General features: G+C 37.7%; 1 protein-coding gene across 1 annotated transcript; it reads left to right on the forward strand.

Annotated features, from left to right (window-relative positions):
- The first annotated feature begins 1,137 nt into the window (after positions 1-1,137).
- On the forward strand, positions 1,138-22,650 carry LOC139121517 (YEATS domain-containing protein 2-like). Its single transcript, XM_070686471.1, has 18 exons — positions 1,138-1,260; positions 3,288-3,403; positions 3,970-4,067; positions 4,275-4,367; positions 5,376-5,639; positions 5,764-5,876; positions 6,018-6,096; positions 6,355-6,437; positions 7,141-7,252; positions 7,673-7,717; positions 9,801-12,034; positions 14,180-14,256; positions 15,301-15,519; positions 16,091-16,417; positions 17,577-17,806; positions 18,968-19,042; positions 19,383-19,456; positions 21,381-22,650. Exons 2-18 carry the CDS (start codon positions 3,313-3,315, stop codon positions 21,508-21,510), a joined length of 4,344 nt encoding a protein of 1,447 aa, XP_070542572.1. The 5' UTR covers positions 1,138-1,260; positions 3,288-3,312; the 3' UTR covers positions 21,511-22,650.
- The last annotated feature ends 257 nt before the right edge of the window (positions 22,651-22,907 follow it).

The following is a 22,907-nucleotide window of genomic DNA, read 5'->3' on the forward strand; positions in this document are numbered from 1 at the left end:
GTGCATTTATGTACACTTGATTATTGGTATTAATGTTCATGATTAGACTAGAGTAGTTTCAAGTCAATGGGTGTGCAAGAAATTTGATTTTGGAATTTCACTGAAATGTCCATTCACTATACATGGCAGTCTATGATGAAACTATGAATAATTTTTTTCCAATACAAAACTTGGTAAACCTGTGCATTTATGTACACCTAATTATTAGTATTAATATTCATGATTAGACTAGAGTGGTTTCAAGTCAATGGTTGTGCAAGAAATTTGATTTTGGAATTCACCAAAATGTTGATTCACTATACATTGTAGGCTATGAGGAAACTACAAATAACTCATAGGTTATTATAGGTTGTTATTCAAAAGTTGTTCGACCTGAAGCTTCCAGTTGTTTTTGATGACACTATGCACTATTCTGAACAGTTTGTATTCTGTCAATGTCCTCAAAAAATTAAAAAATGTACATACAGCGACATGAACGTTTGACACCGACCTATACCCAATGTATTGTCAATGGGAGAATGATGTCAAATAAGTAATCTCCCAAATTGTTATTGAAAGAGTTATTATAGGGGACAGTTATGCACAATAGTGTTGAATAAGTAGAAATCATGACAACTAAAATCATGTGGCTGCTTGGATCATCAATACATTGTTTATTATACCTGAAATTTGCGCCCGAAGGGCGCGCCGAAAATGGTAATGGCAGAAAATGAAAGTGCCAGGAGGTATTTTTTCTTTTTTCAGTATTCCATAACGTGCACATGCAATTTCAGCTTTGATGCATGAAAAAAGGTGACCCTCCCCCATAGGCTTGCACAAAATTTTATGACCCTTCAAAAACGCTTGCGCGAAAAATGGCGACCCACCCCCAAAAACACCGGCCCACCCCCCCTGTAATTTGTGTCCAGTACCTTATTATAGTCCACATCATCCTGTCTGGCATTGTTCCCTGTCTGATATCACCTAATTTAAAGCCGGTTTCTTTTTTTCTCCTCTTGATATTTAATTTGAGTTTTGTCCGTTATGTCTTTTGTTATAGGCATTGTTCATATTTTCTCTTTTCTCTGTAAACGAAGCTTTTTTCGGTGAAAGAAAAAGACATTGCTGCCCAAGTTGCTGATAATCTTATACGCTTCACTTTATTAACCAAGTTGGAGGGCCTTATCTAATATGGCGGCTTCCAATATCATACTGAAAATCGTCAGAGTGTTGAAACGTGAATGAATATTTCAAGCACGCAATGAGTTTGACCAGAATCTGGTAAGGGCATATCGGTCATTTTTTGCATCAAATCATTTTGTTCTCCCAGTTATCAATGCATTCTGAGTGGGTGAGCTAGCTAGGTGGGTTGTTCTCCCGAATTTGTGCATCCGACCGAATGAGCTGCGTGATCTGAGACTCTTTTTTGTCGCACGCTTCTCGGCCTGCACACCATTTACAGCATGCAGCGTAGTGCCACAAGCTAGTAATGATTCGGGGAAGTGTCTTAGCTCCGATGACCGACTGTACGTTTGTTTGCGAATCATAGATCGTGTGTGTTGGCCAGTAAGAGCCTAAGTATAGCTGGTACTACAGAGCTCGGTTTGCATGAGATTTGATATGTGTAGCACTACGGTAAATATGAAAATATTATGACCAATGTACACATGCGTACCCCCGATGCGTACATAGATTAGTTGCTTGGCTTTTCTCTGGCGTGCAGAGCAGTTACTGGCTGGCCAAGCGCGTTCACCCCACGATCTATGCGACAGTCTGCCCGAGATAGCACTCAAATTACTGAGCCTGTACTGTCCATGTTGCTGCAGTTTCGTGGCCCAGCAACTCCCCTTGAAGATATTTTGTGTTGGGGAGGTGGGGCACACAGCAATCTTCAAGAGGAGTTGCGGGACTATGAAACTGCAGCAACAGCCCATGGTGCAGTGACACTAGTACACGTGCAACTTCCCTATTAGGCTATTATTTCAACTTGTCATTTTGTTGCTGCAGTCGAAAGCATCACTCTGAAATTGGAGAAGATAGTTTGCTTATTATTTTGACCTCCCTGACACACTTGTTTTTCATTTTTAACTAATTGTCAGAAATACCATAACATGTTTAGAACCAAGAGTTGTGGTTCTTCCAACCTCATTCTTACTGCTCAGATCACAGTCACTTGTGGTTCAATACATGGCCATGGCCAATGTGTGCATTAGAAGGATGGGCCTCTCTTTCCTCTCTTTCAAATGCTTTATAATACACATCAGCCTTCCCCATATATTGAACCACAACTGACTGTGGCCAAGACCATGGAGATGCTGCTTCCATACTCAGATATTAATGTTCCGTCAGACAGCCATGGATAGAAGATACTCCATCAGCTATAGGTGGTTTTACCACTATTTGCTTAGGCCACCAATATCAGCTTCATGCTTGGACGTAGTGCCAGAAGAGTCCGTCACATCATGGCCTGGAGTGGATATCAGGTTTTCTGACTGGCACTGTCCCGCTATTTTAGTGCTGGAGGGACTGTGGTACAGGTGTCTTTGTGCTTCAGGCATAGTGTGGCGTCCCATAGCTCAATGTGACTACAGGAAGTAGTGTCAGATATTGATAATACTGAAATGGACAAAAGCAAGGGACTGTGTAATGCTGTTCAGTGCTATACTCCAAATCCAATAAAACTTGGATATGCAGATGAAGCTGCTCCATTGATGCAGCCCTTAGTTTTCCGCAAGGTTTTGTGTGGAAAAAATGGGATAAATCAATGAGTTACATTACATCATTGCAGCTTAATTATACCAAATCCACAAAACCAAACTCTTGATTCATCATACATCTAGACTTAAACTGTTGCACAAATTTTCCATAAGGAAACGTTCAACCATTCTCTTTCAAAATCAAGAACAAAAATAGGAGTCACTAGTACTGGCTAAGGAATTTCTAAATTTCCTTGAATCAGCCCTATTTAATACATGTAATATGTAACATTTTCTTTAATTAACCCTTTGATCGTCAAAGTCAATTTTTGTCGCCTTTATAAAATATATCCCGGTCAATTTTTTCAGATTTTTGTCAAAATTTAGCTTAGGAACTGAAGCCAATAAAACATGATGTCCATTTTGTCCAAAATTATTAAAAGACTCAGAAAAAAAATCATAAAAATTGGTCAAATGTTGCACTAAAATTTTGAGGGAAAAATTACAGCACTGGAAAGGTGAAAGAGAAATCTTTTGAGTCTGTCCTACATAAAATGTTAGCTTTGAGGAGACACTTACAGGAATATACTGTCTAACCACTTTTGCCAACAGATTAGAATCCAAAGTCAAGACAGCAATGGCCAGTAAACACAGAACAGATGACCAGGATCCAGACTATCTGGACAATGGTACTCCAAGAAAGCGGCAACGCCTCATTGAAGAAGGTGGTAAGTTGTGCAAAATACCTCTTATCTTTCCCTGAGTATTGCTGACAAGTATGTGGTGTGTGCGGATTGTGATTTATGAATATTCATCGATATTTATGAATATTCATGCAACTTTATGAATATTCACAACTCATAATGAGTCAAAATTTGATTTGCATGTTGAAAAACAATATTGCAACAGTTACTTTGAAAGTTTGAAAATGAAATCGCATGAAATGCTCCTGATACCTCATTTGTGATTGCTTTCACATTTATTTGTTCATTTTCATGGATGCCCTGTCTCAGATTTATTCAAATTATAACAAAATATCAGCTGTTCTTTTTGAGAAGTGAAATCTGTTGAATTTTGATCGATAATTATTCCAAAAACCATTTATCTAAGTTGTTTTCTATTTAGGGTACAGTATATGGAACTTTTGATCAAATTATATAAATCTGCAAATATTCACCCCAAAATAAACATTGGTAAAGTTTTTTGTCTTTATTGAAGAAATGTAAAAACATGAATTGTGCATTATGTGTGGTTGTAAAAATTGTCTTAGAATTATTTTGATAAAATCACACAGCTAAGGAGGCCACTGTGAAGAGAATTGAGACCATTATAAGGCAGCAGTTTGGTGTTGAAATGAAGAAAAAGGAACAAGAAATAGAACTGATTGATCAGGTGAGATTATCAAGTTTTTTGTTATATGAATCATTTGAATATCTTAGTTTGCAAGTTGAAGGATAGTTTGACAAAAAGTATTTATTTGCATTGTAGGTACAGAAAAAATCATCCACATGCACTTGTGTATGTCTAAGTAAACTCTGTTTGAGTTCATGCAAACAATTGATGTTACAGATGTATTTTATTTTTTGTCTACCTTCACAGCGAATTCATCAAGTTCGTTCAATGTTGGATCGTTTGAGAGCCTGTGTTGTTGCTACATATTATGGGATGCCTGGGCAGCAACCCAACGGAGAGGTAGGCATTTAAGTTGCATTATACGTCTTGAGAGTGAAGATTTAAACTTTAGCTCAAACTTACCTAAAGAAAATTTTAAACCATTCTCTTTGACAATCAAGAATAAAAAATCAGGAAGCTACCAGAAAGATATGCAAATGAAATGATAACAGCTTTTACAAACTTGCAAACAAAAACAGCATAAAGCTAGGTAATTTTGTATGCCTCGGTTATGCATTCACAGCATTATGCGAGGTCATGATCGACTTTGCATAGTATGAGAAAATTAACCCCCATACAGTGGACTTTGTTTGAGCAGAGCAGTTTGCAGAGTTCCACCACTGGTGGCGCTCTAACAAGGCTAACAGCATTGTCACAGGTAAATTAGGACAGCAAGGGCTCATGAACAATGCCTCTGAATCCAGCAATCAGATTTCAAATTGTGACATTTTGTTTGAAGTTTTTTTTCAGCTATCTATAATGCCTTTGAATTTTATAACCTGCAATTTTGAAGTTTCTTTTCCATCGATAGAATTTTCTCTATAATTTGGGATACATGATCAAAAGAAATGGGAACTTTTGTTCAGACGTTTGCTCCTCCAGCTATTTCTGCCTCATATTACCAAGGAAACGCTAAAAGAACTCAGGTTCACACAATTTCCCCAAACATGATCTGTAACAAGTTAATACGTATGTTTTTTTTATTTTAATTTCATTTTCAAATAAAGACAGGTAACTTTTCTGTTAAATTATCATACCCTATCAATATTTGTTTTACGGAAATGTGATATGAAAAATTGCAATTTTTTTAAGTTGTCGCAGAGGTGTGAGCAAGCTAAGAGTGCCAACTCTGCTGGGAGTGTTGTATAACCCTTGTTGAAGAACCTCCATTGCTTGAATGCCGACAATGTGCAGTGCATCATGTTAGGAAACACCTGACTTGAAGATTATCCATTAAATCAGTTAATTTTACTATTATATTATTGATTTCTTTCAAGTAAATTTGTTATTAAATGCTTATTCAATCAGAAACAACCCTCCACAAATGAGAAATCAAGTCTTCATCCGGCGGTCAAAAAAGTCCTTGGACAGTCGACTGGCATCCAGTCATCGGTAGCTGAACAACCATGTGACTCTGCATACAGTGTAACCATGGAGACAGCAAATACTGACATGACTGGTGACATCATCAAACAAGTCAACTCTGATGAGGAAGAGAAAATGGAAACAGAAGATAAAGACAATCTTGTAACCAAAGTGACTGGGGTCAAAGGTCCTCGTAACCAAGGAAATGTACGGACGATTCTTTTTTTTCCTTTTATAGACTGTAATAATTTTTTCACTAGATTAAGAGACAAATCTGCGACAGAAATTCTGAATCTGAATTGTTATTGATAAAATTTTTTCTATAATTTAGGACACATTTGGAATTGTGCCAAGAAGTTTGTCACCGCAATCAGTTTCTTCCTTATCATCTGGACCATCGAGATTTCATGTGAAGAAAAGAATTGTTGTGGGAAACATATCCAAGTAAGTCATTGCATATATCGTAAAAAATTGTCCTCTTTAGTATATGACAATGTTATTTTCTCTTCAGCTAGTCATGACCTCTTTTACTTTTCCTGTATTACATAGTTGTTTAGTGATTAAATAAGTATTTATTGTTTGCAGGTACATTGCTCCTGACAAACGAGAAGAAAATGATCCCTCAACCCACAAGTGGATGGTTTATGTCAGAGGCCCGCTAGAGGTCAGATACGTAGTTATTTTGTTTATGTGTAAATTGAATTCATGGCGTGTCACCACGACCGACAGTTATCTTCAGAAAGCAACAGTGATTGCCTGTTTTGTATATTTTTAGCTTATGATTAGTTTCTATATTTTTTATGATTTACGTTTTACAAACATTTTAAAACTGATTGGGAAGTTTAATGTTGGATTTTTTTATGTCAGCAATAATGACATAAAATACAAAATATAATGACATTGATATGTATATCTTTAATAGGAACCTCGTATTGACCACTTTGTGAAGAAAGTGTGGTTCTTTTTACATCCAAGTTACAGACCAAATGATCTCGTTGAAGTCAGGTGAGTTTCTGAACAAATGAATCAGTTTTGAACATGAACCATCCTAATGAAGCAGATTGCTTGATTTCTAACCACATGACAATCACAGCTCGTTCTTTATCTTGTGTTGTTTCTGTCAATCTATCTGCACAAATTTTGTGTTTTTGAGTGTTATGTTCCATTTGTAATATTCAAATCAGTTGGATAGAAACAGAAATATGTAGGTGACAATAAGTACAGATATAGAGTGCAAAAATATGCTGTCCATGCCATTTGATAACTCAGTGGTTTGTCAAACTTTGACTTAACATAGTTGTTTGCAGATTACACATTTAAGTAGATATCAGAGTACAGAAAGCTTAAAGAAGTTGAGGGCGCTGTTCAGTAAACCTGCAGTGCAGCTTCTATGAGTATTGTGGACCATAAACACCAATTACAGTGGTGTAGGTAGTGCAGATAGTTTGTATCATGATCGCAGATTTGTAAGAATTACGTGAAACATTTGTTGCTGCCAATAAAAATTCAGACAAATTTTGTTGTATATTGGTGGTAACATAGTGTTAATTTTGCCATTTCCTGTCCGGTTTATTTACGAAAGTCTCGTCAATAATTTCAGATGAATTTTTTTTGCTTGAAAAGTTTAATGATAGAGGTGTAATGTCATTGGTAATCATCAGCATTGGTACAATTGTTCTGATGATGTCATTGTTTTGTCTTGTTGTAGTGAACCTCCGTTTCATCTGACCAGACGAGGATGGGGTGAATTTCCAGTCAGGGTACAGTTGCATTTCTTGGATCAACGAAACAAGAAAGTGGACATCATTCATAACCTCAAGGTACATATTTATATATTGTTATTGCCCCAAGATGTTTTCTACATCTACAAATTCACTGGCATTGCCAAAACTATAAAATAATAGCAACAATGTACCCCGTCCCGGCCCATAATGGTCTCAAGCAAACTTTGCTGTCCATAATGTACTCGGCTCCGCCTCATACATTATGTTGTTCCAAGTTTGCTGCCGTCGATTATGGGCCAGAAGGGGGTACATTATTGCTTAAATATAGTAGTTATTTCTAGTTGGGACCACAATATAGTTCTTCTGAACTAGTTGTTGTTGTTGATGACACTGTAGTGTTGTTTTGCACACTTGAAGTGTTCAGAAATATTCTAGAACACATAGTTTTACTTTTTATGAAGTGATCTTGATGCAGCTAGATTTGGTTTTTATACATTTATTGAACTTACTTTACAGCTGGACAGAACCTACACAGGATTGCAAACTCTGGGAGCAGAAACAGTAAGTATTTCAGTTGCACCTGTGGTGTAGTGGGTCAAATTCTCATTCTGGTAGTATGACTTGAAGTCTTAGGGGGTTCCAGATGGATTAAATGAAAACACAAGTCTTAGGATGGTAATGAATTGTTACGGCCCTGATACGGCTTTTGCGGCCCGAGGTCGAACGGCGGAAGGGCCCGAGCGTGCGGGGCCCGTTAGCCGTACGACCAAGGGCCGCAAAATCCGTATCAGGGCCGTAAAGGTTTTATCATATACCTTATGGAACGATAAATATGTAGTTTACATAATATTCAACATTGTTTAGAAGATAAAAATGCGTGCGATATCAAAAATTCATCGCCATTTGTGTCAGTTTTTCATAAATACGATGGCCGCTTCCCGTCGCGGATTGACATACATAATGACGTCATTTGTTTACCTGCAGAATTCTAGAACGCGCAAAGCAATATGCGTACTATTACGTGACCAACAGAGATCAAGGCTGAAATCGAGGTGTAAGAAGGACAAAAGCGTGATGTCAGTTTCTTGTAATTTATACTGAACAGGCACGCACTTAGTATACACAGGATTTCACAAGAATTTAGAAATAAAAGCCGATGTTACCGGCGCGGCTCCACTGTTGCCACGCACACTACGATCTGAGCGAGCATACGTTTTCCAAATCTCGCGCTGGCTTTGTGTGTACGAATGGAACGTTTGCGGATAGCAACGCGCGTAGTAACTAGAATCGAGATAGTTCAGAAATGCACGCGATTGCCCATATTTGGGCACCGGGCCGGGGCGTGATACGTAAAAAAAATGCACGGATCTGAGGGAGCTTTCTCCCATAGCTTTACACAGGCACGTGAATATAGGTATATGATAATGAATTGTAATACAAAAATGACACAAATTCAGTATTTGTCTGTCTTGCCGTGATTTCACACTGATTTAGCATCTGTACAGTTACAAAATTCCAAAATTCAAACAAAAGATATTCAACAGTGGAATTTATGAAAAGATTACCAAACAGTTTGTGGTACTTTTATTGATATTTTGTGTACTGTGGGTGACATTCCATGCTTAAGGTAGTACGCGCCTCAAAAGTGAAAGACTTAAACTTTTGCTGAAACTTTCCTGAATGAAACTTTCAACCATTCTGATTTCAACCATTCGAATCAACAATGAAAATTGAGGGTCACCGTGCAAAGGTTGGAACTAGCAAAACCAGCTAAATTATCCAACATTTTGCGATATTTGAAATTAAAATGATCACCATTCCTGTGTTAACTCTGTGGGGGAAAAATTAAATTTTGGATTTTCGAAAAACTAAGCCTGTGAAAGTTTTTCTTTCCCCAAGAGCTTTACAATGAGCCCCCACAAGTGGTATATCAAAAGAAATGTAGAAATTTGAGATTTTATTGTCGCATTCTACCTTAGTAAGGTAGGACTATCAGTATGTGTAATATGACATACCGGTATCAGATAGTGTGGGACAGTCTGTGTACAATGTCAGATATTTCACTCATTATGTCAGGGACTGTGGCATATCCCATATACAATGTCAGATATTTCATATATTAATGTCAGCCCAGGCACAGCTATGGCATATTCCATGTACAATGTCAGATATTTCTCACATGATACCATAGTCATGGACTACGGCATATTCCATTTAAAAATGTCAGCACCTTGTTTCAGGTACTTCTGTAGCATATTGCACGTAAAAAGTCAGATATTCCACATATTATATTTGGGACTCTCACACATTGCATACACAATGACTTATAGTCCACATCCTATGTCAGGTACGGCTGTAGCATATTCCATGTACATTGTCAGATACTTTAGGTATTGTATCAGGTACAGTGGCACAATCCATGTACAAAATCTGATATCCTATAATACACATTCTGTCATTTTACGTCAAGTATTGTGGTGCGTTCCATGTACAATGTGGGATATTCCATACAGTATGTCAGTTAATGTGGCAGATTCCATTTACAATATCAAATATTCCGCACATATGTCATTTACAGTTGCACATTCCCTGTACAATGCCATATATGCCATAGATTTATATCACTCTGCTTCCATGATTTCAGGTTGTGGATGTGGAATTAGACAGATATTCCGTGGAAGATCATGAAAGTGGTGAGGCCAAACCGGCAACACAAGAAAATGAAACTGAAGGCAAAGCGGAAAGTGGCATGAAGGAAGTGACAATACAGCATTCCGATTCTCAAGAATTGAAGTCTGCTGATGAATCTGAAGATGCGTCAGGGGTAGCTGCAACTCAAGCGCCAACTGCGGCACAAATCGCTGCCAGAATCGCAGCAGCTCAGCAGTTATGCTCTCCGAAGACAAAATCTACGGTGCAAGCAGCTACGAAGTTACAGGCGTCAAGTGTGAATGAGTCGCAAAGTCAGATTGCTCAAAACGGATCAAAACTGACCAGCAAAGCAATCACGGCAACGGGAACTTTATCCATGCCACCGCTGGGTCCTATCAGTTGCACCAAGGGTAATTCAAACAACGCAGTCGGTGGTACTGCCGTCACAACTGCTGTCATTCCACAGACATCACAAACAAAAGTCAACCCAGTGAGATCCGTCAATGCATCCGGAAGCTTTGTCATGCTTTCATCGCAGACAAGTCCAACAACTGGCAGTGTAGCTGTTACCACAGCAACAAGTGGTGCCATGACAACTAAAGTTCGAATCAACCAGGGCAAAGTTGAAATGTCAGGACAGAGTACAGGCGTTGGTCTGTCGTCAACAAGTAACATTCCTCAATCAAAAAGTGACAATACAGTTGTTTCTCCACTTCCTTCCCAAAGTTCAGCTGTGGTGAAATTGACTCCAAGTTTATCACTGCCTCGCAGTACAGTTGCCACGACAGCAAGGTCGGCGACACCTGGTGTCAAAATGGAGGTAACATCACCACCATGCAAGGTCAAAGGTCAGGCATCTATCATTACATCACCACAGCCAAGACCTCAAGTTGCCATGCCAACAGCTATTGCCATGCCAGCGGGTGTTACTATGACAGCACCAGGGGTCACCATGGGAACCCAGTATTTCATAGCAGCGAAATCAACGGATCCTAATTTACAAGGGAAGATGATCTTAATTCCCCATCAAGCACTGGTTCAAGCCACAGGGCAACGACTTGTAGCTCCAGTTACCCAGGCAACAGGACAGCGGTTGGTTGCTCCGGTCTCCCAAACAACAGCACAACGATTGGTGGCTCCCGTCTCGCAGGGGGCAGGACAACGACTAGTTGCCCCAGTCAGCCAGCAAATAACATCACAAGCTGTAAGGCCTCGTGGTGGAGCTAGTCAGATACAGAGGCTGACAGCCCCAAGTCAAATCACAGCTGGGAAAGCCACAACCGGAATTCAGAGAATTGCTACAACGGTACAGGGTAAAGGTCAAAGTCCACAGGTCAGGAGTCAAACACCACAAAGCAGAGGACAGACTGTTCAGGTACGGGGAGCATTTCCAATACCACCAGGAAATGTGATTCTCATTCCACAAGGAGCCAATATTCCCGGAATTCATCCCGGAAGCATTGTTCAAATCCAACAGACCATGCCAGTATCTAAGCCACAAACATTAGCAGCAAAAACTGCACAAACTGGAACACAGAGAGTGATGATGTCACCGCCCGCTGTAACCAAGACAACAGTTCAGCTATCCCCGGCAAGTTCCCTTCCATCAAGCGCCTCTACGGTAGCTTTATCAGCGCAGTCACCAACTTCTGTACTGGCAAAGACAGCTGTCAACGTTGGTAACCAGGCAACAACATCGGTTAATCTTGGCAACCAGGCAACAGCAACTGTTGGTAACCAGGCAACAACAGCTGTTGCTTTTGGAAACCAAGCGAGGACATCCATGGGAGGAAGTGTGACCACCATTATCAAACAAGTGTCACCGAGCTTGACACCATCATCAAGCTCTGTAACCAACGTGGTGGCCAAGACAGTTGTTACTCCATCAACTAGTAAACCGATCGGTACCAAGCTGGTGTTGACGAAACCGGTGGTACACGCAATCAAGCCAGTGAGCGCCAATGCTGATGATGCTGAAGACACAGATCAGAAGACAACGCCACAAGTGATAAAACTAACAAAGACATCTTTTCTCCGACCAACTTCATCTTCCATAGCAACATTGGAACATGCTGCAACATCAAAGGTTGCGATGTCAACTATACCTGTTGCCAAGGTTACTGCAGCAGTGAAACCAACAACAACCATCATTGGCCCGAGATTACCCATGGATACTGTGGCGAAAAAGCTGGAAACTGGTTGCTTAGCAACAGCTTCAACAATCAAGTAAGTGGTGTATGAACAATTCTGATTTTTAGAATTAATCTTGAGATACCACCCAATAATAGAATTAGAATGACTAACAGTCTCATAAATTTTACCTTTTTATATACAAAATGTCATATTCATTGGAAATCAAAATAATAGTATATATCATCTAGGAATACATTCTTGTAATTACAGATTAAATATGAATTTTCATCAGCAATCAAAAGGTAATTATCAGGGTTCTTTGAACATTTGTTGTTAGGGTATCTTGACAAGAATCTAAAATCGTCTGTATCCACCAGTTGTAGGCAAACATTGTCACTAGGCAGGGCTCGAAATTAGCGTAGTCCCGTGTCCACAGACTATCAACTTTTCCCTGGGGCTACCAAAGTCCATGAAATGGTAGCCCACATAGGCTACCAAAGCCTGGGACATAAAATTCAGTCAGTACTTGGCGTGGCATGTCCGGTTTTTCACTTTTGGACGAGCTAAATGCTGGACACAGTAAGGCCAGACTATGACTTTGTTCTGAAAATTGCAAAGACGACCTTACAATGGAATTTTGCATTAAAGTTTCAATATCTCAACTGATGTAGTTGGATGACAGGCACAGAAAATGATAGCCAATGAAAATGTATTCTCATTGCATTTTCATCAAAATGTATCAATCACAAACTCCTCCCTACTACAGAAAGCCAATGGTCTGTTTTAGCCCTGCTGAGAAGGTGGTGGTCATTGCCATGACGACTATCAAAATTGGCATGCAGCTCTGAGAATGAAACGGGTTGTCAATACAATGATTGGTCACCAAACTTTTTAGTGTCACTGTCGTCAATTATACCAGTTTCCTTTGGGTAATAAAGGTGTGCAAGTAGTCACACCAAATGACTAACAAATTCACTTCATGGGCAGAATCTTGAAAAATAGCTTTTTCTTCTCTTGTTAATGAAAAAAATCCCTAAATTAAAATATGCATGGGCTACCAGCCATTGTCACTGGGCTACCAACTTCAGAAAATGGTAGCCCAAGTGGACTACCAGGGAAAAATATTATTTCGAGCCCTGACTAGGTATCAATAAAAATCCTAAATCCCAAGTTTGAGCTCATGTATGGGTAATATAAGTGTTTGAGAGGCTCAAGAACTTTTCAAATAATAAAATATCAAAAAGGAAAGACAGTGATTTGACTCCTTAGCTGTATAGACTTTTAATAATATTTTCATGAGTTTATTTTATTCAATAAAACAAATAGTTATCTTATTCTTTTCCGTAACATCTATTGAATTACAAACAGGGTTTGTACACTCCATGAAGTCCTTGAATTTTAAAGCCTAGATAGTCCTGGAAAAGTGCTTGAAAATTACACTGAGTCCGGGAAGTCCCGGAAAACTAATATTCCACCAAGAATTTTCAAAAATGAGAAGATGATCAGTTGTGAAATCATAAATCTGATTTGTAAAATGGAAATAGTGGAAAAAATAATAGCTGGAAAATTGGTATTTTGGACCTTAATATGTCCTTCAAAAATGCTTAAAAAGTCCTTGAAAGCCCTAGAATTTTCTGCTGATATGCAGTGTGCTCGGAATGTTATACCTGATTGGTCAATTGTCACCATTCACAGCAACTTAGGGAGTCTATTTGTATTATTCAATTATAACAGTAAGATATCAACAACCAATAGGATAACAGCTTCCGAGATGCTGCACATTAACCCTATAATTTTTGGTGATTTAGAGTGAATGGACCTTGTACACAGTAAAGGCATTGTCATCACAACACGCTGAGTACAATTTGCAGTTTTGACGTATGAATTTTAGTTTGGACTGAAGTCAGGTGTCAAAAGTACAATAACACAGTACATATACTGTATGCAAGCTGTGTGGACTGGGTGAACACGAGACATTTCGGTTTATTTTGAGAGTGGAACACAAGAACTGTTTGACTAACAACTAAATTACAGGAAAGTACATTGAAATTTAACAGCAAGTGGAGCTTTAACCCTATCACCACTATGGTTTAGCCCAAACCCATTGTTATCAGTGGTGAGTGTGGACCTATTTATGTATAATTGGGGTGAACAGGTTAAAAAGTGTATTTGCCATTAGAATGTTGTAATGTCTTGTGATTAAAATCTGAAAAGATGTTGTCAATTTTGTTGTTTCAGCATTGATCATGTGACTTCCTTTGAAGAGCTAGTCTGCCATCTTGTCAAAAGGAACCCCTTGATAAAGAAAGACAGAGGTAAGAATCAGTAAAATTCAGAATTTTCATGTGAAGGGTTTACCAACAAAATATCAGTTTTGAGTTCTAAGATAGGTGAATTTGACCCCAAGCATTCAAATCCTAAACAATATAGTCAAAATAGTGCCATTGCATGGAGGCAAACAATATCATGTAAAATAGACTTTTCTATGTTCAATCAACTTGTTCAAAGAAAGTTGAAAATGTCTAATCAGCAATTTGCTAGGATTACATGTTTTAGAGTATGCAGTGGAAAATTTTCATGATGAAAGTAAAATTTGTGTTTCATCTTTCATACTTTTGTTTTGAAATTGCAATTTTTGAAGTCAGTTTATGAACATTTTTTGTTTGATCCCTCAGATTAGTGGCGAGTAAAAATTATGAAAGCAATCAGGTTGGCTAGGGGGCCTCTCAAGCTTTATGAAGTAACTTGACCCCCTAGGATTATTGGGATATGTAGAATTGTCAATCATTGGAACTAGTCTTCAGTGTTGCCCTATATTTGTTATTATTATCCTTTATTAACCCTTTGAACTCGGCTCTGACATAAATGTCCGATGATGTCATAGAGTACCAGGGGGTCAGGGTGCAAAGGGTTAATCCAATATAAAATGGAAATATGGTGTGGTGCACACAGAAAAATTCATGAAAGATAAGTACAAGGTGACAAACATTACAAGCACAGTCCCAGAAAACAAACACAGCACTTGTTTATCAACAACAGTACAATTTAAAATGACAGTAGCAATCTCGACGATGAGATTTTCACCTGGTAGAAAATTGGTGAAGAATCCTTACTGCTGAGGGCATAGAAGTATTCCTAAACCTGTTTGCGCAGCACCTAATTGAATGATGTCTGGTACCAGACGTCAGTTTAGTGAAGTTACTATGTTATAATAATGGATGAGTTATGTCAGACAATATAGATGTAGATTTGCTTTTCATGGCTTTCATGTACAAGTTGTCAAAATGAGACTATGGTGTGCCAAGAATAGCAACAGATTCTCTGTGTCTTAACCAATATTCGTATCCTGGGTTATCAAGTCCAACAGGAAGCGCCATTTTGTGTCACCTCTGTGGAGCAGTATCGTGGCTGGCACATCGGGAAACGGAGATCTGCAGAGTGGCAGAGAGCCGCTAAAGTCAGGAAAACGCTTCAAGAGATTGTGAAACTATCTGAAAAGTGGACAGATCAAGATGTGTGGAGTGTCAAAAGTATCATGATATGGTGTCGGAGACATGGATACTCCATTCCTGATGAAGGTAATTAGCATTTTGTAGTCACCCAAGGCTTATACCACATTTTGTTGCACACCCGTGCATCCAAATGCCTCTTTGGATAGTCTGAATGACACTCCAAAAATGAAAGAAATATATGAATTGACAAACAAAGAATGTTAACATACAGCAGTATTTCTGATACAGGGCAAGATGACAACAGTCAGCACATTGTTTAGAAATTTAAAGTGTGAACACATGATCTGACTGATAGAAACATATGTATATGCAAATTGTTATTTTTTTACATTTATTTTTTTGAACAGAAGGGAAAGAGCAGAGTGGCTACTTTGGATTAATGCATATAGTGATGGAAAACCAAAGCTGTTTTTTTTTTTTTTGCCAAATCCAAGATTTATTTGCAGATCTGTGCCCAATAATCTGAAATTCATCTAATATGATTCTCTTTGACACTAAAACATAATTGGTCATTTAGCTACATATCATTGTTACAAATGCAGTATACACATTAATGTTGACACAGCCAGTACCATGCCATGTGTTCACAGCTTTTTTGGTCATTTAGCAACATTGTTGTATATAAATACTTACACAGCTAACTCCCAGCAAATACTCTGTGATGTGTGTGGTGAGATGAAATCAGAGAGACCTATTCCAGATGAGAAGGAGAAGTCAGATGAGAGTTTTGACGGCAAATGTGAAAAAACTGTTGATACGGATAAAAGCACAGGCAAGGATGAAGACATCAACATGCATGATGATGCAGATGATGAGGAGGAAGAGGATGAAGACGAGGAAGAAGAAGATGATGATGACGATGATGATGACGATGATGATGATGATGAAAATGAAAGCGAAGAAGATGAAAATGAAGAAGACGTTGAAGATCATAAATGTAAACAAGAAATGCTAAGTGACAATGGTAAGATATTACCGTAATATTTTGATTTTGATTTGATTCGGGAAAATAATTCACCACCATTTCATTGGGTGATTTCTCTTGTAACTTCACAAGCATCCAGTTTAGATGACACAAAATCTCATAGATCTTTGCAAGAAGGAAAAAACAACAAAAAGTGTTTTGTTAATCTTCAGTCAACTTTACGCAAATGTAGTTAAAGTTACAATGCCTCTTGTATCTAGAGTTGCTTAACCTAATCATTAAGCGCCTCAAAAATGAAAGATTTAAACTTTTGCTCAAAGTTTCCTCAAGGAATCATTCAACTCTCTTTCAAAACCAAGAATAAAAATTTGGGGTCACCGTGCAAATTTTGGTAACAGAGAAACAAATTACCCGCGATTTATCAATATTTGACATTCAAAATGGTCGCCATCACTGTGTTAACTCTAATGAGAGAAAATAAGTGTTTGATTTTCAAAAAACAAAGGCAGTGAAAGTTTTTTTTTTACCAAGGACATCAAAATGAGCCCCCTCAAGTGGTAGATCAGAAAAGAATTTGAAAAGTTTGAGAGTCCAAATATCTGTCCCCACGGCACGTTCTACCTTAAAGTGGTAGGTGCCTCAAAACTGAAAGTCTTATAATTTTATTTAAACTTTCATGAGGGAAACTTCCAACCACTCACTTTCATAATCAAGAATAAAAATTAAAGATCCATTAGCTGTAACTTTGGTCATTTTGTAAATTTTGTTTGTTCTTTGTATCATCTGCAGTTTCTGGTTTGAATCCCTGAACCATGGAGAAATTCCTAATATTTAGCTCATAAATATACCCTATATGAGTATAATCTGCATTGTTATTGTTTAAATTTTGTATTCAGGTCCGGACTAGAATACATTTATCAACAATAACAATGGTCATTTCACATACACAGGCTGTGTTGGCAAGCAGGACACTGGGCATTGGTCATGATGATCGGATTATAGTAAAATTCTGTAGTTGATACATTGAAACAGAGTAGTGAAAAATTAGTCAAAAGTTACAGCTAATGTCCCTTTAAGTGTCACCGTGCAAATGGTGGTATTAGAAAAACAAAATTACCGACAAAATTTTCAGATATACATGTATATTTATGTGGAATTGGTATTCACCATATTGTTTGTAATGTTATTTAATCATCAGGTTGGTTGTCAACTACAAGCTTAACAACTTGTGATAGTCTGTGCAAAGAAATTGAACAAAGGCAGTCGTCTCTCCAAGAAGACAAAAACGACGATGTTGACATTGATGTCGTGGGTGTTGATGAGAATAAAATAACTGTGAAGACAGAAGTGCAAGAGAGTAGTGGTGCAATCCAGATGTACCTGCCGTCAACACTTGACGCTGAATTTGTCAAGAACTCTTGTGAAGAGGTAAGCAACTTTATTAGAACTCAAGCAGGTTGTGATTTTGAAACTTTTTTAAGGTAGAATGTGCCTCAGGGACAGATTGAAGTAAATTAAGCTTCAACCTTTTGTGAAAATCGAAAATGTATTTTTCTCATAGAGTTAACACAGGGATGGCAGCCATTTTGAATTTCAAATGTCAGTAAATCTTAGGTAATTTGTTTCTCTAGTACCAAAATTTGTACAGTGACCCCAGATTTTTATTCCTGATTTTGAAAGAGAATGGTTGAGTTACCTTCATGCAAGTTTAAACACAAGTTCAGGTCTTTCAGTTTCGACATCATACCACTGACACTAATTCAGATTTATTTATATTCAGAGGCATAATTTTATGCTAAGTTCAAATTTTCTATTTACACCCAGAGAAATCCCCATGCTATTGTTCAGTGCACTGAAAAAATGTACAACACTCATACACCACATTGTGTTTTCATTAGTATTCTTGTACTACTGATAGCAAAATATTTAACAGGACAAAAATTTTTGCACAGCGACCCCTGTCCCAGTCTTAGCACTGAAAAATCTAAGTCTTACCAAAGCTCAGATGGATAAGTGACCTTGAATTTGGAATGTAATGAGGACCACCTAGCCACCGCACCCAACACAGCTTTTCAACAACTTGAAATGCAGCCATTTCCTTAATGAAATCCATCTGTACAATCATTTTGCATCTTATGTAAGACCGTGAACACTCGATACATGGTCAAATTGACTCAACATTTATTTTGTTACCAAGCATCTTACCTACAGGTTATTTTTTCATCAGAGCTGTATTTACAACATACAAAGTCTCCTAATGGTACAGAAAATGTTTCCAAAAAAACTTTGAAAATATTTCATTCAGCAAAGACTGGTATAAAGGAAGGAGTCTACATTGATAAACAATTGGTAATGCATCTTTCAAATCATAAAATATGACAGAAATTCATTCAATCATTTTTCGATATAAAAGATAAATTGCCCATTCTGACTAATTACAGCAATATTTAACACTTCTACTGTCTACTTCTTGTTAAATCATGTTTTCAGCAATGCTTAAGGTGGACGTAGAGGTAAAAACTTGAGGTGAAAGGAAGTGACCAGGATTTTTTTGTGTGAGAATGACAATTTTGAATCTAACTTTTTCAGGTCGGTGTAAAGTTACCAGCTACTGAAATTGCAAAAGATACTTATGCACCTGTTATGGAGGAAGTCTTACTGGCTGTGAGTAATTTCAAAATGTTGGGTATTTTAGAAAGATATGGATACCTGAGAGAATTCTATTCATCAGTCTTGTCAAAAACGCACTGCCTAAAGTTTTATCAATCCCAAACTTGATGAACCTTCACAAAATGTGATACTGCTGAAACTTCATGAAGGAAAAATCATTTTACAAGGGAACACGTCTAACCAGCAATTTCTAAATATGCCTGCATCAAATGAGTGTGCAAAATTCAAGTTTACAATCGCTAAATTTTCCAGACAGTTTTGTGACCAAGGAATGGGACGTGCAAAAAAATCATACTTGATGCATTCAACACAACAGTCTATAATGTTGTTTCAGGCAATGGTAGAGTTCATGAATGACCTAATGAGGGATGCTTTAGCTGTTGCCCATGGCAACCGCACAGATAACAGGTAATGTATTAGTAATCCCTTATTTTCTGAGATGACATTGCATTTCTCACAGTCCGTATAACATTTTCAACTCAGTGCACTCAAATCTTTTCACAGATATTGAGGTTACCCACAATGCTGCTTGATTTGTGCACTCAGACATCGTTTGCTAAAGGCAAATTCAATTTTGTTTTTATTTCTGAACAATTTTAAAGCTAGAATTTAATTTCAAGATTATCTGTTCAAAGTATGTTCAGAAATTACTATGTTCAAAATTCAAGGGTAAATTGAATGAGAAGTCGATGTTCGGAGGTGCTAAAATAGTACACTTTTCAGGGTAAATAAGCAACTGAGATGGTCTAATCAAACCTGTCAGACATGCAAATTTCCTTTGTTACGAACATTAAAAAAAATCAATACCCTTTCTTTTGCCAACACAGATGCAACTTATTCCCTTAGTTTCCTTGAAAATATCGTGTATGGCTGCCGCTGTCAAAATTATTTGTTGATAAAATTACAAAATTGCTATCTCCTCTCTGGAAAAGGAGTTGATTTTCTCATTATTCAAAGTGGGAAAGAAATGATCATCAAAATATTGCTATCAGAAATTTGAAATATGGACAAAGCTGTTCTGCGTACGGAAGAAATTTGCTTCAGTTGAATGAGTGATCTCAGTGTGTATGAATCAAGGAGAATTGTGGGTAATATCACTTACTGTGCCTTGCTGATAAGCCTATTACAGAAGGTCACCAAGTTGTCACTCAAGTTACATAATATGCATTGTGGGTAATTGATATGTATGTATCCATGGCAACAGGATGTTTTCAAATATCCATAGCAATACAGTGCCTTTCAAGTGTGGCAAATTTCAGGTCTAAAGTGCAGTAATTGAGATTAGAGTGGTGAATTAATGTTAAGAAAGATGTTCTCATAGTACGGTACTTTACTTTGTAGCTGATATTGCACATATATATTGTCGATATGATTTTCCCATGACTTGTAAATGAAACCAGGCCTTGAAGACTATTTTTAGAGTCCTAAAATGTATGAAATCTGCAATATTGTTTTTTTGGTGCTATTTTTGCTCTGTTTGGTCGAAAAATTCCAAAGATTATCTGAGAATCCCCTTGTCTGATCGTTTTTGTATGCAGGTTCCTAGGAGTGACCTGAGTACGATTTGTTGAAATTATGATAAAATTTGCGTGCTTACCATATATTGTGGGCAATTTTTGCCAGTTTTAGCCAAAGAAAAAGATTGTCTGGACAGTTGAGCTATCACAATACACTAATTAACAATTTGAATGTACACAGCCAACAGTCACTGCCGGCATGGATATGTGGAAATGATCACCAACTTGACTATTTCCCATCCAAAAAAAAATAAATTACAGCGTATTCAGAAATGCTGCTGATGTTCAGATATTCCATATGCTCACGATTCCCTTAATTGACAAACCGGCCCTCGGCCTCACTCTTAATCTAAATTGTCTTTAGGTAGAATGCGCCTCGGGGACAGATATTCGGATTTTCAAATTTTTACAATTCTTTTCTGATCTACCACTTGTTGGAGCTCATTTAAAGGTACCGGTTTCCTGCCAGACTGTATCACTTCCCCATCAGCCAAGTCAGTAAAAAGCAGTATTGAGCCAAAACACGATGTATTTTCACCCACTTGGCTTGGTATGTTATAGCATCTTTAGTCCAAAAAAATCAAGTTTACAGTATTTATTTTTTCAACAGCTTTCAAATGTACAGTATTATGTTAAAATACACCATATGGAATATGTTGCGTTTCATTAATTTTAACCATTTTGACCTGATGGTGAAATATGGACTTGGCAGGAAAACCTTTAAAGTTCTTGGGGTAAGAAATTAGGACAGTAGCCATATCAACAATGTAGTCACTTGATCTACATCTCAGGATTACTGTCTTTTTTCTTAACAGGTGTCCATGTGAAATTCTACCAATCCACGTGTACCAAAGTATCGTTGAAGATCCAAAGTACAGTTTCCTCACAAACAAACACCTGGGAGTTGTTGCCATGGAAACAGGCGATACGAATCAGCCTGTATGAATCTAGGAAGAGATCAGATTCAAACTTGGACAGTCTTATTTTGAGAAATTGCATTTCGCACTACAGTTTTAATTCATTGCAGGTAGCTTTTTCAAAAGTCACAGAAAGAGAACCTAGGAATTCAGAAATGTTACATTCAGATATGGTCCCGGGTTTTGAAGCATACTGGGTCCAGCTAAGCTGTGTTACAATTTAACATCATCCTAGGGGGTATGTTTGGATTTATACATTGTAAAAGGCACCCTCAGTCAAGCAGTGATTCTGCCATGATGATGTGACTAGTAGTGTTCTTCAGAACAGGCAAATTTTTTATCAGACCGTGCATGGCCTCATTTGCTTAAGTTTTAGTGTGTACTACTTTCAGTACACACTTCTGTATTTAAATAAGTCACATGACTTCCTTCAACCAATGAGTGATGCCCATCTTTCTATCTTAGAACATGGACCAAATATTTCATTATCTTACAATCTCTGTATCTTCAATAAAGGATTTGTTTCAATGCATCATGATGATACAGTGAAATTAATAGAAATGTAAAAATCTGTTGTTTTCTGTTCTGTCAGGCTGTATCAGCCAAGTTTATGCTGTTCATATGTTGATGCTGTTGATGTAAGATTAGCCTTATTAGCAAAATTGTGAGTCCCACACACTGTGGACAAGAGAATTGAAAGACAGATATACTGTATTATGAAGTCACACTCCAAGCAGCCAGTGGTGCACCACATTGGGCCACAACTTGCCAAAAATACCGTGATATACTGCATTTATGGAAAGTGATGTGAACAATACTCAGTGAGTGATCAGCGATAACACACAGGATAATTGTACTGGTATTAAAAACCAAAGCATTAATACAAAAGACTGTTTTAGCTTTATCATGGTTTGGTGAAAAATTGCAGATGTAATTTTTCTAACGGGAAAGTATCTCATTGTGACATGAGGCAGAAAAAGTGATGCCCCTTTGTAATCTGTGTGACCTTTGACAGTCACGTAAGTATCAGCCTGAAAGTGCGCCACCACTGTTAGGAATGTGTCATGAGGTATGACAATAAGAATTGAGTATTTTATACCCAGTGATTGATTTCAGATTGTAATTTTTCCATTTTGTCTTCCTAATAAAATATGGAACGTTACCAGTATGCCTGTTTTGTCTTGTCAGTGTTTGATTCTGTACACGATGTGTCATGTGGATGTATGGCGAAGGGCGCCAGCTATTGGTCAAACAGCTTCCATGTCCTAATGGTTTAGATAAAGCATTGTCACTCCTTGTGAAGTGACTGTGGTTAAAGGTGTATAGTCACCTGTAGTATGGTCAAAGGGGCATTCCTTTGTATTCAAAATGCCCATGTGAGGGCACTGTTTTTAAAAAGGGGCCACCCGCTTAAAATCTGTGATT

This window comes from Ptychodera flava, chromosome 2 (assembly GCF_041260155.1).
Source record: "Ptychodera flava strain L36383 chromosome 2, AS_Pfla_20210202, whole genome shotgun sequence".
Taxonomy (NCBI): domain Eukaryota; kingdom Metazoa; phylum Hemichordata; class Enteropneusta; family Ptychoderidae; genus Ptychodera; species Ptychodera flava.

Coding starts and splice junctions, on each gene's coding strand:
- LOC139121517 (XM_070686471.1), top strand. CDS start 3,313: ATGGCCAGTAAACACAGAACAGATGACCAGGATCCAGACTATCTGGAC. Junction 14,257..15,300: donor CTTGATAAAGAAAGACAGAG/GTAAGAATCAGT, acceptor TGGGTTATCAAG/TCCAACAGGAAGCGCCATTT. Junction 19,457..21,380: donor GGCAACCGCACAGATAACAG/GTAATGTATTAG, acceptor TTTTCTTAACAG/GTGTCCATGTGAAATTCTAC.